Consider the following 14,571-nt stretch of genomic DNA (forward strand, 5'->3'; position numbering starts at 1 on the left):
ATGAGCAAGTACAGTGCTCCATCTGGACACAGAGTGTCGCTGTTGTACAACATGGGAGAAACTCCCAGCATTTGAGGTTCCTGTAGTAATATCCCTTTGTAACATTTTGCCTGATCAAGCAGGAGACGCACTGGACATTTGTTTTGTAAAGGCTGCTCCAGAAAGGAAAGCTCTGCATTATCCAAGGATCAGCTAAGAAGGACTACATTGCTACAGCTTACAGCAAAGTAAGGAATTTTAATAAGCTAATCAAAAAGAGGGGGAAAAACAGAACCAGCAGTGATGATGATGCAAATAAGACATAGAAATAGGCTATGGAGGCAAGTACTGTTTCTGTTCTTACTGGTGTCTCTGTTATGTGAGGTGGTGTCTGAGCACACTGAATATTCACTTCTAGAGGAAACAGAAAAAGGCTCTATTGTGGGGAACCTTGCTAAAGATTTGGGGTTGGATGTCAGAGAGTTGTCAGAACGCAAGCTTGGTATCTCTTTAGAAAAGCAGTACTTTACTCTGAATGAAGAAAATGGCAACCTCTATGTGAATGAGAGGATAGACCGGGAAAAGATTTGTAGAAAATTATCTACGTGTGTTTTGAAATTAGAAGTTGTGGCACATAATCCTCTGAACATTTTCCATGTCAAAATCTTCATCCAGGACATCAATGATAACACACCACATTTCCACAAAGACAATATAAGACTCAAAGTAAGTGAATCCAATCTTCCAGGAGCTCAGTTTTCCCTTGGAAATGCTGAAGATGATGATATAGGAATCAATTCCCTCCAGAATTACTATTTGAGCTCAACTCCATATTTCAAGCTAGAAATTAAAGACAGTCAAGAGGGTCGGAAATATGCAGACTTAATATTGCAGAAACAATTGGATAGGGAAAAGGAACACACAATCCACTTGGTCCTTACAGCTGTTGATGGAGGAGATCCAATAAAATCTGGGACTGCCAATATCTGGATTAACGTCACTGATGTTAATGACAATCTACCAGTCTTCACTCAGGGAACCTACAAAGTTTACCTAAGGGAAAGTGCATCCAGAGGAACTTCTGTGATTCAAGTAAAGGCATCTGACAGTGATGAAGGATCAAATGCTGAGATCACTTATACTTTCAACAACATTCCAGAAAATGCACTAAAAAAATTTAAGCTGGATTCAAAAAATGGAACTATTACACTCTTGGAGAGTGTTGATTTTGAGGACAGAAACAGTTATGAGATGATAATCCAGGCAAGTGATGGAGGAGGATTGGTGACACATTGCAAGGTGGAGATTGAGGTTCTTGATGAGAATGACAATGCTCCTGACGTGATACTGACTTCAGTGTCCAGTCCAATTCCTGAAGGTGTTGCACCTGGAACTGTAATTGCGCTGATCAAAGTTCAGGACAGGGATTCTGGGGACAGCGGGGAAGTCACTTGTCATCTACAAGATCTTATCCCTTTCCAGATTGTATCATCTTCAGATAATTACTTCAAGATCCTCACAGATGGCCCTCTGGACAGAGAAAGGACTCCAAAATATAACATTACCATCACAGCCACAGACAAAGGCAGCCCCCCTCTCTCTACTCACAAAACCATCTCGCTACAGATCTCAGATATCAACGATAACTCTCCAGCCTTTGAACAATCCTCCTATACTGCCTACGTTCCAGAGAACAACCCATCTGGAGCTTCTATTTTCCATGTAAAGGCTTCTGACCCAGATCTTGATCGCAATGCAAGGATCAGTTACTCCATCCTCAACAGCAACATCGAGGACTTGCCTCTCTCCTCCTTTGTCTCCATTCACTCTGAGACTGGCATCATCTATGCGCAGCGCTCCTTCAACTATGAGCAGTTCAGGGAGTTTCAGATTCAAGTGAAGGCACAGGATGGAGGCTCCCCACCCCTCAGCAGCAATACAACAGTGAGGGTGTGTGTTTTGGATAAGAACGATAATACTCCCCAGATCCTGTACCCTTCCCAAGGAAGTGAGGGTTCCTCTTTGTTTGAGATGGTGCCTCGGTCAGCAGAGTCAGGTTATCTGGTGACCAAAGTGGTGGCGGTGGACGCTGACTCTGGACACAATGCCTGGCTCTCCTTCCATCTCCTGCAGGCCACAGAGCCCTCGCTCTTCATTATTGGGTCCCACACAGGAGAAATCAAAACAGGAAGAGCATTTCTCGAGAGAGACGCTGTGAAGCAGAGGCTGGTTGTCCTGGTGAAGGATAATGGGAACCCTCCCCTCTCGGCCACCGTGACTCTGAACCTGGTGTTTGCTGAGAACTTCCAGGAGGCCCTTCCAGAAATGGACACTCAACCAAGTGACCCAGAACATCAGTCTGATCTGCAGTTTTATTTGGTATTGGCTTTGTCCGTGGTGTCTTTTCTGTTTCTTGTGACGGTGATCCTGACCATTATGATGAATTTTCGGAAGTCCAGGAACCCCACTTTCCTTCAGTGCTTCATTCCTGATCCTCATTCCAAGGCTGGTGCCATATTCCCCCCCAATTATGAAGATGGGACTTTGCCTTATTCCTACCAAGTCTGTTTATCCTCTGAATCTAGGAGAAATGAGCTGACTTTCTTGCAGCCTAATATCCAAATAGCAGACCATATTCTTTCCAATGGCCAATCTGATATCTCCTTACTGTTGCATGGCAGTAGTCATTTAAATGCTGAACAGGAAGGTGTAGACAAGGTAAGTTTTGGGTTTTTGCCTCTGGATTGATTGAAAGGGTATGATTTAATTTGTTGTTGCCATTTTTACACTATAATTTTCTTTTTCTGAAGCAAACATAATTATGATCCAATTGCTTGTCAGATATCCCTAAAATTGTGAATGTTTTAGCAGAGCCAAATAAACTTTCAGTTTCAGTTGACTCCTGTAATCTGGGGAAATGAGACTTTGATGGCGGGTTTAGAAATACACAAATTCTCACAAATTATGTTGGTTGATTTAAGACCTAGTCAGAGTTGCCTGATGAGTTGTTTATTTTTTTGAAAAATAATTCTCTGGGTTGTCTTTTGTTTGATTCAAGCGAGTTCTGGGTTCCTTCAGTCGTCTAGCATTGAAGTCCAGGAACCCTTCAGTGGTTCATTATTGATCCTCATTGAAAGACTGGTGCCATATTCCCACCCATTTATAACGATAGGACTTTGCCTTATCCTACCAAGTTTATGCTCTCCATCTAGGAGAAACGAGTTGACTTTCCTGCAAGTGAATATTCAAGTAGCAGAGAATATTCTTTCCAATAGCCAGTCTGATGTCTCTTTGATGTTCAATGGGGGTAGCAATTTTAATGATGGAATGGGGTCTGAGAGACTGGTGAGTTTGATTTCTTTGCTGTATAAAATAAATTTGCACCATGTTTCTTTTTTGACAAATATTTGATGTTGTAATCTGAACTCTGATGATATCTTTTAGAACAGATAGAAACAGAACTAGATGGGGAAATCTTTTTAATCTGTAAGAAAACTGCTGGCTTGCTGAAAAACTGGTTGTTTGCTAGAAGTTTAGCTGGAAAATTTACAGTTCTCACTATCTGTTCTCACAATTTACAATTCTCGCTATCTGAAAGTCACAGTTCTCTGCTGACAAAAATTATCAATTAAAAACATTTTTATTCTGTAGATTAATTTACAGTTCTCACTATCTGAAAGTCACAGTTCTCTGCTAACAAAGTTTGTAAAACAGAAATAAGAACAGATAATAGAAATAGAAAGCTGGGCAGCCTGATCCTCTGCCTGGCAGCGCCATTCGTTCGAGGAATGGCCATCACAAATGTACTGTAAGGCACATTGTGGCAGCCAGAACAAGGGAGGTGCCAGTTGAGAGGCTATCACCAGTGAGACAAGGAAGAGGAGTGCCGAATGGTAAGTAAACTGCTTCTTGGCAAGGAAGCATTTCTAGATGCAGAGATGGTAGAAAAAGGTGGGGGGAAGACAGGGCGGAGAGAGGGCAGACAAGATGGCAGATCAGGCCCAGGAGGGGGGCAGGGATGGCAGCAGATGCTGCCGCCATATCCCATCTCCCCTCTCACACCTGAAAGCCCAACACAGGGAGCTCAAATCTGCACTAGCGATTTCACTGGTGCAGATCTGAGTAGACCCATATGGTCCAACAGGGTGCTACATGGGGTAAAGGGAGCTGATGTTCCTTTAACCCAAGAAGACCTCTGGCTACTGCTCTGATCCTGCAGGATATAGCAGTGCCTGTTTCAGTATATACCACACAGCACCAGAGCAGGATAGGATTGGGCATTAATTAAACACATAGACATTAAACACATAGATAAATTCAAGAAATAGTATTGTTTTACATATGGAAAACCATGGACTGGCTTTTTGAATGACCGGGGATTGTAAAATAAATCTAATAAGAACCTACTTTCTTATGATAGCAGTTTTAGTACAAATATGGAGGGTGGTATAATTAATACATGACTGATTGCTTGATTGATACCTAATGTCTTTACAAACATTTGATGTGATTCCTTTATGTGAACACTCATAAGTCATCCTCAGTACTATTTTTATGTAGTTATAACCAAATATGTTCAGAATTTTTATTTGACATATACTTCATCTTCTCAGTTTAGTTTAAAGCTGCAGTTCCGTTCGATTACCTAGGAGAAAGTAGCACCTTTATGTATTTCAGGACATAAAACTTAAAAATCTTACATTGAATTCAGTAGAGCTTTGTTCTCAGTAAACAATGTATACATAGGAATCAAGCTGCATATACAGGTTGAGTCGCAAAGGTTCAGTTCCCAGAACTCACTTGGATGGCAAAAATCGCATTAAAGCAAATCCATTTAAAAAACAATGGCCCTTTGCTCAGTGATTTAAAAACAGCTCTGTTGACCTTTGTGATGCAAGACAGAGTCATTAAGCAGACAATTCTTCAGTCAGTTTCTCTCCAGTCCCTTAAAGCAGGGCTTTTCAAACTGGGGCATCGCGACGCCCCAGCCTGTGAGCCCTGGCCTCTGCCCCCTTAATGGGCGGGAGCAGCCTGGAGGCAGGGAGGAGGCAGCAGCGTGATCCCCAGGATCTCGATGCTCAGGGGGCTGCAGGGGCTTGGGTGCACTTACCCAAGCCTCCTGCAGCCTCCTCAGGGTGTGGGGAGCCCGGTGTGAACCTTTGGCAGGGCTCCCCGCAGCAGTGAAAGTGAAAGCTTTAGTGGAGGTGGGGTATTTTAGCGTGCCGCTGCCTTCCACCCACCCCTGCTGCCTGCCCCCCACCCCCGCAAGCAGTTACAGTGGCTCAAACTCTCCTGGAGAGTTTGAAAACCACTGCCTTAGAGCCTCTCTTCACCCAGAGCAAAGTGATTATCTTTCTTTCAGGGGGAAGGGAGGAGTCTTTTGATTTTAGTGCCTGGAGAGAGAATGATTGATGGATTGTCAGCCAGCTGCCCTCTCTTGCATTAAGGAGGCTATTGTTAAAGGACTGTTTTCCTTTAATTTAAAGGGCCTTTCTCATTGTATTGAGATAGAAAAACTGTGAATTTTTCCACAGTTGAAAAATCTGTGAATAATTAAGTTACACCTGTAAATCACTTGCATGTCTGTCTCTCTACAACAGTAAGAAAAGCAGTTTTTTAAACTGTGATTTTAAAGGGGTGCATTTTTCCCTTCTCCAAGGATCAACACATTCCCTCTCATTTGCAGTGGCCATTCGTGTTGAGTCAAATCCGTATATAAAAAAATCCGTGTACAACAAGGTTGGACCTGTACCTTTTTAGTTTTGTTCAGTGGTTGACATTGCTTTCTCTAAGTGGTACAAAAATTATTTTCACTAATTTCAGTCAAATAGTGTCAAAACACATGCTTCCTTACCTTTAAAGTTCAGTGAAAATGACCTATCCACTTTTAAGGAAGGGGAGTGAAGCTGCTAGGCTCAATACCTAATCTGCAAGGAGTTTTCAAGTCAAGTCAACCTTTATTAGGCATAAAACAAGGAGTTTTCATTCCTGTGAAATATTGATGGTTTTCCTGAGGTCACAGTTAGAGATGTCTTGGAATTCTTGTGAAGTGAATACACTGCCATTATCTGAAACAATTGTGTCTGGCACTCCATGACTTGTAGAGAATTGGTAGAGAATTGTTATTGCAGCAGTGGAGGTTCAGATGGGGTTTCCAAGCCATTTTGAGTATGAATCCACAGCAATTAAAAAAAAAAAAAGTCATCACTCTGTAACGTCAATGTGGATTCATTGCCAGGGTTTCTTGATCACTTCCTGGAGGAATTCAGGTACCTTAGGTGGGTTATGACAGGTAGTTTGACAAGTGCTGCACTCTCTCACAACTTTTTCTAATTCATTGTCCATCACTGACTACCACACATAGTTTCTGTCTTAAATGTTTATCCACATGATGCCTGAGTATGTTGGATGCAGGGTTGAGGGCTATTACCAGGGCTATTTGGAAAGTAACCTCCATATTACCTCAATTCAAGTGGAGATTACATGGAAGTATAGTGCACTGTATTAAATTTTTGAGCAGTAATTAATTGTTTTCCTTCATTCTTGTTATTTTAAAAGCCAAAAGGATGTTACTTTCTAAATACTTTCTCGTATTATATCATTTCCTCAAAAGAAACTACATACAGTTCCTGCTGATGCACTCAAACACTTCAAACAGTTTCTCACATGACTGTTCCTTCTGAACCCAACTGAGAACACATTCCAGGATATTTTGCAGTCATCTTTGCTATATGTTGAGCTTGAAGTGGGGTTTCTAGCACATCTTCTATCCTGGTAGCATAGCGGAGGAATAGTATCTTCAGGTGAGGAGGAATGAGAGCTCACTTCCTTTCACCACCAGCAACTTTAAAGAATTGGCCACAACCAGATGTCTGTAACAACAGACCTCTCAATGTATTGGCTTCAGAAATCACCTTCCCAATTTTATAGGCATATGTTTAGTCAGAAGCCATGCGCATGATGTGCCATTGTTGCACACAGGGAGAGATGAAAAGGCATGCCATTTCTCTAGTAGCTTGATGGTCAGTTCAGATGTTGTTCTTTTCACTCCTGCAGTGATAGCTAATGCTTCTTTACCTGCTTGGGCATACATGTGGTAACAATCTTTGAATAGAAAACAATAGGTCCATCAGTATCATCAAGCAGCATGAGGATAGCACTCAAATCTGAAACATTACATACTTATTGTAGTGAAAAAAAGGCAGTAGGTTCTTGACATTTTTAAAGATCATCCTGGCAAGTCCACTTCATTTGGCTGTATAACCAGCAGTGAAAATTGGAGGTGCTTGCATAGGGACAGTTTTTTAATGTGATCTTTCCTTGGGCAGCAGCAGCATTGTCATCCATAGACACTGCTGACAAGTTTAAGCTAGATCAGGTTTAGCAAAAACTGTTCTTCCTGCAAAAGCAGAAAATAACTGGTTTTTGGCAGGTACTGGGCATGGGCACTGCTTGAAGGCTTTATTTACTGTGCACTTGTAATTTCCACAAATGTGAATGCTACCATTAGGCTTCAGGACAGGAACAACCCTTTATCTGCACAACTGGCGCCAGGAGTCCTTATGAAGATTCCTTACGAAAGGAATCTAGTTCTGGATCTGTCTTTGGATGCTGTGCAAAGAGTTCATTTTAGGGCTTCATGGCGATAAATGTTCTTCTAAGATTCATGTCAAAAGTTATGGGAATTGATTGATTTATTGAAAGCTTTTGCACTTTGCTCTTCAGCCAACAAGGCTCCCCCAGGGTGAGTTATAGAAAATCAGTCTCTTAATTCCACCAGGAATACTTGAGTGTCAACAAGCTTTTCCAGTCTCTCTGCGCATGCAGAGTGCACTCATCAAACATTGAACCCCAGCTGTGAATACTGTCTCTTTTCCAGGAAGCTTTTGTGTCACCAGGGCCAGCCCAGCCATGAGGCTGACTGACACTGCCACTTCAAGTGGTGGAATGGAGGGGGCCCAGAGAACCGAAGACGTCGTGGTGGGGAATATGCAAGTAAGAAAAATGTGTAAAATGGGGGTAAATACCGAGGGTTGCACACATGCTCTTGCAGGAGCACTGGGTCTGCACCAGTTCAGTAGATCTACTTAGATTGCCCCTGTGTGACAACTTTAACAGTGAGGTGCAGCCTTCCTTTCACAGATCCATATCAGGCATCTACATTATAGAATTCTGTTTCAGCAGTCTGCCTATAACTGCTGATGGACATTAATGGGATACCATATACATGTTGAACTCCTCACACATGGTGGGGACTGCATCAGCTCCCAATCCTTTTCTAACTGAAAGTATAACTCCTGTATATCATTTAAAACCTAGCACTGCCATAAACACAATATTTATATAATCTTCCATAGATATACCTTCCTACAGGCATGGAGATATAAATTAATAAAAAGATGATATAAGCACAAGTCCTAAAGATAGTTATGCCCAAAACCAAAGCAATTCAATTACTTTAAAATTCAGTAAACCCTGTTAAAGTGTCGTATGTCATCATACTCACGGAGGAGTTAAAAGGAAGAAATTGCCATCATATTATGGAAGACGGCAACATTAATTCTAAAGGTCAGGGTGGGGTATGGGTACAGCAAATACATGGGGTAGAACATGGAGATTTGTGAATTGGGACCAGTGAAAAACGTTTGAGAAAAGAGGCATACAAAAGATATATATACAGGTCTATTTTTTAGGTGAATGTAATATAAAACTAATTAGACAAAGTAATAGCCACAATTTCCAACAAAAAAATAAAATTAGGCAAAAAATTTTTTGAAGGTTTTGGACTCAAATTATTTTTAATTACAGCTGAAAAAAGATTTTTATGATGGAAAATATGAAAGTAATACGACAAAACCATGTGCAGTTTTGGGTAGAGACTCTGGGTGTCGCTGTTCACCAATAAGGAAGAGAATTTCAGGCAGCTCCAGCAAGCCCAGCCTAGCAGTTATTGAATATACAAGTACAAATGACAGAGATGAGTAGATTTTACAGAGAGTGAAACAGAAGCAACCTTTCCTCTAAAAGCAAAACAGAGGACAAAACAGAATCTTCTTTTAGACAGGACCACTGGACTTCATTTTGCTGCAAGAAAATGGGAGAGACACTAAAGCTGTGGAGCTGCAATGGAGGAATCTTGCAATATACAATAATGCTGCTTATTTGGAAGGCAGTTTCTGGGCAGATCCACTATTCCATTCCTGAAGAGATGCAAAAAGGCTCTTTTGTGGGGAACATTGCAAAGGATCTAGGGATGGATGGAAAGCATCTTTCAGACCGTGAACTCCGGATTCTGACCAGGGCAGGTATGATTCAGTATTTTGCTTTGAACTACAACAGTGGCCACTTGCAGACCTCTGAGAGAATAGACAGAGAAGAGATCTGTGGACAGACAGTCAAGTGCCTCTTAAATTTTCAGGTAATTGTTGAGAGTAAAAGGAAACTGTATGGAGTTGAAGTGGAAGTTACTGATATAAATGACAATCCTCCTTACTTTCCTCCATGGGAACAAGAACTGGAAATCAGTGAAATATCTACACAGGGAGCCCGGTTCCCTCTTCCTGAAGCACAAGATCCAGATCTGGGTGTGAATTCTATACAGAGCTACCAACTCACAAGCAGTGGCCATTTTTCTCTAGAATTGCAAATGGGAGAAACTGGTGCCAGACGTGCTGAACTGGTGCTGGAAAAAATGCTGGATAGGGAAGAGCAATCAGTTTATGATTTGATACTGACGGCGATTGATGGGGGGAATCCAGTAAGATCTGGCACTGTGCACATCCAGGTCATTGTTTTAGATGTAAATGATAATGCCCCAGTTTTTACCCAACCTCTCTATGAAATAAGTGTCGAGGAGAATATTCCTAAAGGGTCTATAGTAGCTACAGTAAGTGCCACAGATCTAGATGAAGGAAACAATGGAGAACTGAAATACTCCTTCAAAAAAAACTCAAAACAGGATTTCCAGATGTTTCTCATTAATTCCACAACAGGCGAAATAACGCTTAATGGGATTCTTGATTATGAAGAATCATTTGTATATGAATTTGAGGTACAAGTAAAAGATGGAGGAGGGCTAAGTGACTGGTCAAAAGTTGTGATCTTCATTATAGATTTGAATGACAATGCACCTGAATTAGAAGTAGCACTTCTCATGAACAACATCCTTGAGAACTCCCCAGTAGGTACTGTTGTTGCCATTTTAGATGTTCATGATCGTGACTCTGGAGTCAATGGGGAAGTTACATGCTCAATCTCCAACAACTTCCCTTTACAGCTGAAAAAATCCATTGATAATTTTTACAGTTTGGTGACAGACAGTGCTCTTGATAGAGAGTTGGTGTCAACCTACAATATGACTGTCACAGTTACTGACCACGGAATCCCTCCTCTTTCTACAACAAATGAAATTGCACTATACATTTTAGATACAAATGATAATCCACCACTCTTTGAAAAATCATCCTATATTGCTTACCTGTTAGAGAATAATCCAAGGGGATCCTCAGTCTTTTCCCTCAAAGCAAATGATCCAGACTGGGAGGAGAACTCCAGAACAACTTACTCCATCATTGAAGGAAGTGGCAACTACCCCATTTCATCCTACCTCTCCATGAATTCTGAGACAGGAGCTATCTTTGCCCTGCGTTCCTTTGATTATGAAGAGTTCCATGAGATTCAGTTCCAGGTGAAGGCCCAGGATGGAGGTTCCCCACCACTCAACTCCAATGTCTCTGTGACTCTCTTCATCCTGGATCAGAATGACAATGCTCCAGAAATCTTGTACCCTTCCCCTCCCACTGATGGCTCCACTGGGGTAGAACTGGCCCCTCGCTCCTCTGAGCCAGGTTACCTGGTCACTAAGGTGGTGGCAGTGGATGCAGATTCTGGCCAGAATGCCTGGTTGTCCTATCAGCTGATCAAGGCCACGGAGCCAGGACTTTTCATTATAGGACTTCATACTGGGGAGATCAGGACAACTCGGTTCTTTCTGGAGAAGGACGCCCTCAAGCAAAGTCTGGTGGTTTTAGTGAAGGACAATGGGCAGCCGTCTCTCTCCACCTCAGTCACTGTCACTGTGGTGCTGGCTGACAGCATCCCTGAAATCCTCTCAGACCTGAGCAGCATCTCAGCCCCTGTAGATTCTCAATCTGACCTCACTTTCTACCTGGTGGTAGCTGTGGCTTTTGTCTCCTGCTTGTTCTTCACCTTCCTCCTTGTGTTACTGGCCATCAGGTTGCACAGGTGGAGAAATTCACAACTGTGTGATTCTGGGAGTGTGAACTTCAGTGGTGTTCCAGTTTCACAGTTTGTGGGTATTGATGGAGTCCGAGCATTTCTGCACTCTTATTGTCCTGAGGGTTCACTAACCACCTGCTCTCGAAAGAGTCAAATTATTTTTCCCATTGGAAGTTGTACAGATACATTGATACCTCAGCAGGCTCCTGTTAAAATAGGTCCTTTAGTAACTCTGGAAGATTCAAGCATTGATAAAGAAACAGAGAACACTGAGCAGGTGAGTTTGGTTTTTGTTCATTTTCTTACTGCCATGAGGTCTCTTGTCACTGCAGGCTATAGAAAAGTCATTTTACCCAGTAATTCTTCTGAAAGTTCTGGCTGCATGTAGGTCCTACAGTGACAGAACTGTGGAGGCAACACAAATTGCTGCATTGCTAAGAGGGCCATGACACAGGTAGGCTTGGGAACCACTGAAGAGCCATTAGTGAAACCACTCTTGTTGTTTCATGTGGTATATCTCTGGTTATACATAAGTAGTCTTTAGGAGACTGTTACCAAAAGGGCTGTTTTGTTTAGGGGAATTATTACACTGCCCTTATTGGAACCTTAGGATTGCAGGCTGGATAACAAGATGGCGCAATGCAGAGAAATTCCCTTTAGCTTAAGGAGGAGACTGAGAGAAAGATAACTTTCAATAAAAGATTATAGTTTTATTTCAAAAGCACAAAGGTAAACATAATGCACATGGAGAAATGATAAGTGTATGTTTCTTGGTCCTAGTACTTGAATCCAGTGTACCTAGCTTTCATGGTGGTTGCGTGTAAAGAGTATTTGGTGCATCCAAGGAAATTAGAAAAAGGAAAGGTTATAGGGAAGGATTTTAGGGGTTCCTGGTCTGCCAATCCCAGCTGCTAACTAAAGGTGGGGAGAAAAGGGGGGGAAGGGAAAGAGTTTCAGGTGCAAGATAGTTACCTGTCCTGTAGAGCAGCTGGAGGGGTGGGGGAGAGTCCTGTGAAGAGGACCCTCTGATACAACACAGATGTGTTGGTCCTTGGAGAGAAAGCCAGAGAAAGCATGTGGGAGGAAGCCCTATCTTGAAAAGGGGTTTGCAAACAGAGCTAAGCTGGATTGTAGCTTGCTGACTACCACCCAGCAGGGTGCTTGGAGTGTGTAAAACATTGAAAGGGTCAGGATGTCCCTTATCAGCAAAATTCAATGGGGTCTAATGGCTGGCTTCCTAGCTGGGGGAACTTAAACAATACCAACACAAGAAGGCAGTTCAAGTTTGCATACAGGACTTAAACAGTGATTGGATTAGGAGAAACTTTTGCATACAGTTCTTAAACAGTGTTTGGGTTAAAACAATACAATGAATACAGTAATGTAGGAGACACTTAAACAATGATTTAAGATGCCAGACTTCCTCCCATAATGTGTGACCACAGGGAGGTGGAGTTTGTGTAACCATGAGCCTTTCGACTTGACTTGAGTTTTGGAAATGTGGCCTGAGTGAGGTTTAGCCTGCATGATATTTTAGTCCATAGTAACATAACCAGATAGAGAGAAAATCACAACTAAAAGGCAAAAGGGGATTTTCACGTAACAAGACAGCAGCTAGTTTCTTGAATACATGTCTTTGGCTTGTCAGGAAATTGTTATATAGGTGATATCCAAAGAAGCATGCAAGCATACACTTTCAGGGTTTCCCACCCCTTCTTTTCATTCCTTCAGCAACCCTCCCCCCCCCAATTTGAAAATGCAGTCTGATATTTTGAGAAACCCTCCAGACTAGAATCAGCAAATTGGTACAAATATGCTGCACCCTTCTCTGTGTATGTAACCATCAGGTTTTAATAAAATGATCCAGAGAAATAGTCATGTCAGTTTGTTGCACCGAAAACAAAAAAAGGGTTTTGGAACACCTTAAAGACTAACTAATTTCAGTATACTTGAAGTTCATGCATGTGTAATCTACAAGATATATGCGGGAATTAGTTGGTTAGTCTTTAAGGTGCTGCAAGATTCTTTGTTGTTTTTAATAAGAAATTTATTTCCAATGAAAACATATCCTCAATAACAAGATTTTTTTTCCCCCCAGATTATTTTGCCATAGCAAAGGAGGCATTATGTTGAATGTCTTTTGGGACTCTAGCTGGGCCAGTATGAAAGAATGGAGTGACAGGCTGTTCCCTCCATTTTTTTAACCATCTATTTTTAACCATCTATTTTAAATTTAAATTCAGTTCACAACAGTTCATGAACAACACAATACGTTTGGGTACAAAAATTAGCAACTTATGCAAAGTAACACCCAGGTGTACTCAATACTGCATTTTGACAGACTGAAACAAACATATGAATTCAGGTTAAATATTATTTTGTTCACATGTTCTGACTACGGCATGTTCACAACTCTTCTAAGGGAATGACATGACAATGTCACTAGACGTGCCTGTCTGAAATAAGTTGGAAATTTACAAAATAAATTGTCCTGAACTGTACACATACTGCCTTTACTAGTACATACTACCCTATTCCAGGCCAAAAGAGCAAAAGACAAATTGCCCCTCCCAACAATCAGTGCCAGTCAAAGGGACCAAATTATTTATTTAACACATTTAATATTGTTCATCCTCCAAGGAGTTCAGGGTGGTATACATGGTTCCTATCTCAATTCATCCCCCCCCCCCCACCAACAACCTTTGAGTTAGTCTAACCCGAGAGATGACAGGCCCGGAATAACTCAGTTCTTCTGATGCTTCATTATAAATGCCCCAAATTTAGAGCTGCCCATCCAAAGGCAGACAGGAGTGACACTGCTTAACTTCCTGAGGCATTACCATAGTCACCTGCCCAAAGGGCTAAAGCAATTGATTTACAGTACACACACCCAGATCTCCACAAACTCCTCATCACTACCCAGTACTGTAAACTCTAATAGGGACAATGCCACCTCACAGATAGCACTAGCCAAGAATGAAAGACTCCCCACAGGCTGAACACTGCACGCTAAGTAACACGGGGATTATTGAGGATGGGGTACGGTCTTAAAATAGAATGCTATGCAGCAAAATGAAATAGAAGGGGGAAGAAGAAGGATAGGAGATTTTCTGTTGCATGCCCCGGTATCTGTAGGGGTTCTGTTCTGCACCCCACCCCCTGTGAATAGTGGAAACCATGAATACCGCAGATACCTGTCTCCACACCCCTCCCCCCACGATTTAAACTTACCCTGGCAGTGTTTCTTGCTTAAACCAGGTTATTCTCGTGGCAGCCTGGTCACTTCTAAGTAACTAGATAAAGGTTAACAGGTTAACAGGTTAAATAAAGTATAATTAACAGGAAGCGAAACTT

The 14,571-nt window shown here is 41.8% G+C and overlaps 2 protein-coding genes across 2 annotated transcripts; both read left to right on the forward strand.

Annotated features, from left to right (window-relative positions):
* Positions 1-282: 282 nt before the first annotated feature.
* On the forward strand, positions 283-8,964 carry LOC136648409 (protocadherin gamma-B2-like). Its single transcript, XM_066624517.1, has 2 exons — positions 283-2,697; positions 8,788-8,964. Exons 1-2 carry the CDS (start codon positions 283-285, stop codon positions 8,962-8,964), a joined length of 2,592 nt encoding a protein of 863 aa, XP_066480614.1.
* A 109-nt stretch (positions 8,965-9,073) lies between these two features.
* On the forward strand, positions 9,074-13,330 carry LOC136648410 (protocadherin gamma-A10-like). Its single transcript, XM_066624518.1, has 2 exons — positions 9,074-11,494; positions 13,316-13,330. The coding sequence occupies exons 1-2, from the start codon at positions 9,074-9,076 to the stop codon at positions 13,328-13,330; spliced, it is 2,436 nt and encodes an 811-aa protein (XP_066480615.1).
* Positions 13,331-14,571: the final 1,241 nt, after the last annotated feature.

This window comes from Tiliqua scincoides, chromosome 4, assembly GCF_035046505.1.
Source record: "Tiliqua scincoides isolate rTilSci1 chromosome 4, rTilSci1.hap2, whole genome shotgun sequence".
Classification (NCBI taxonomy): Eukaryota; Metazoa; Chordata; class Lepidosauria; order Squamata; family Scincidae; genus Tiliqua; species Tiliqua scincoides.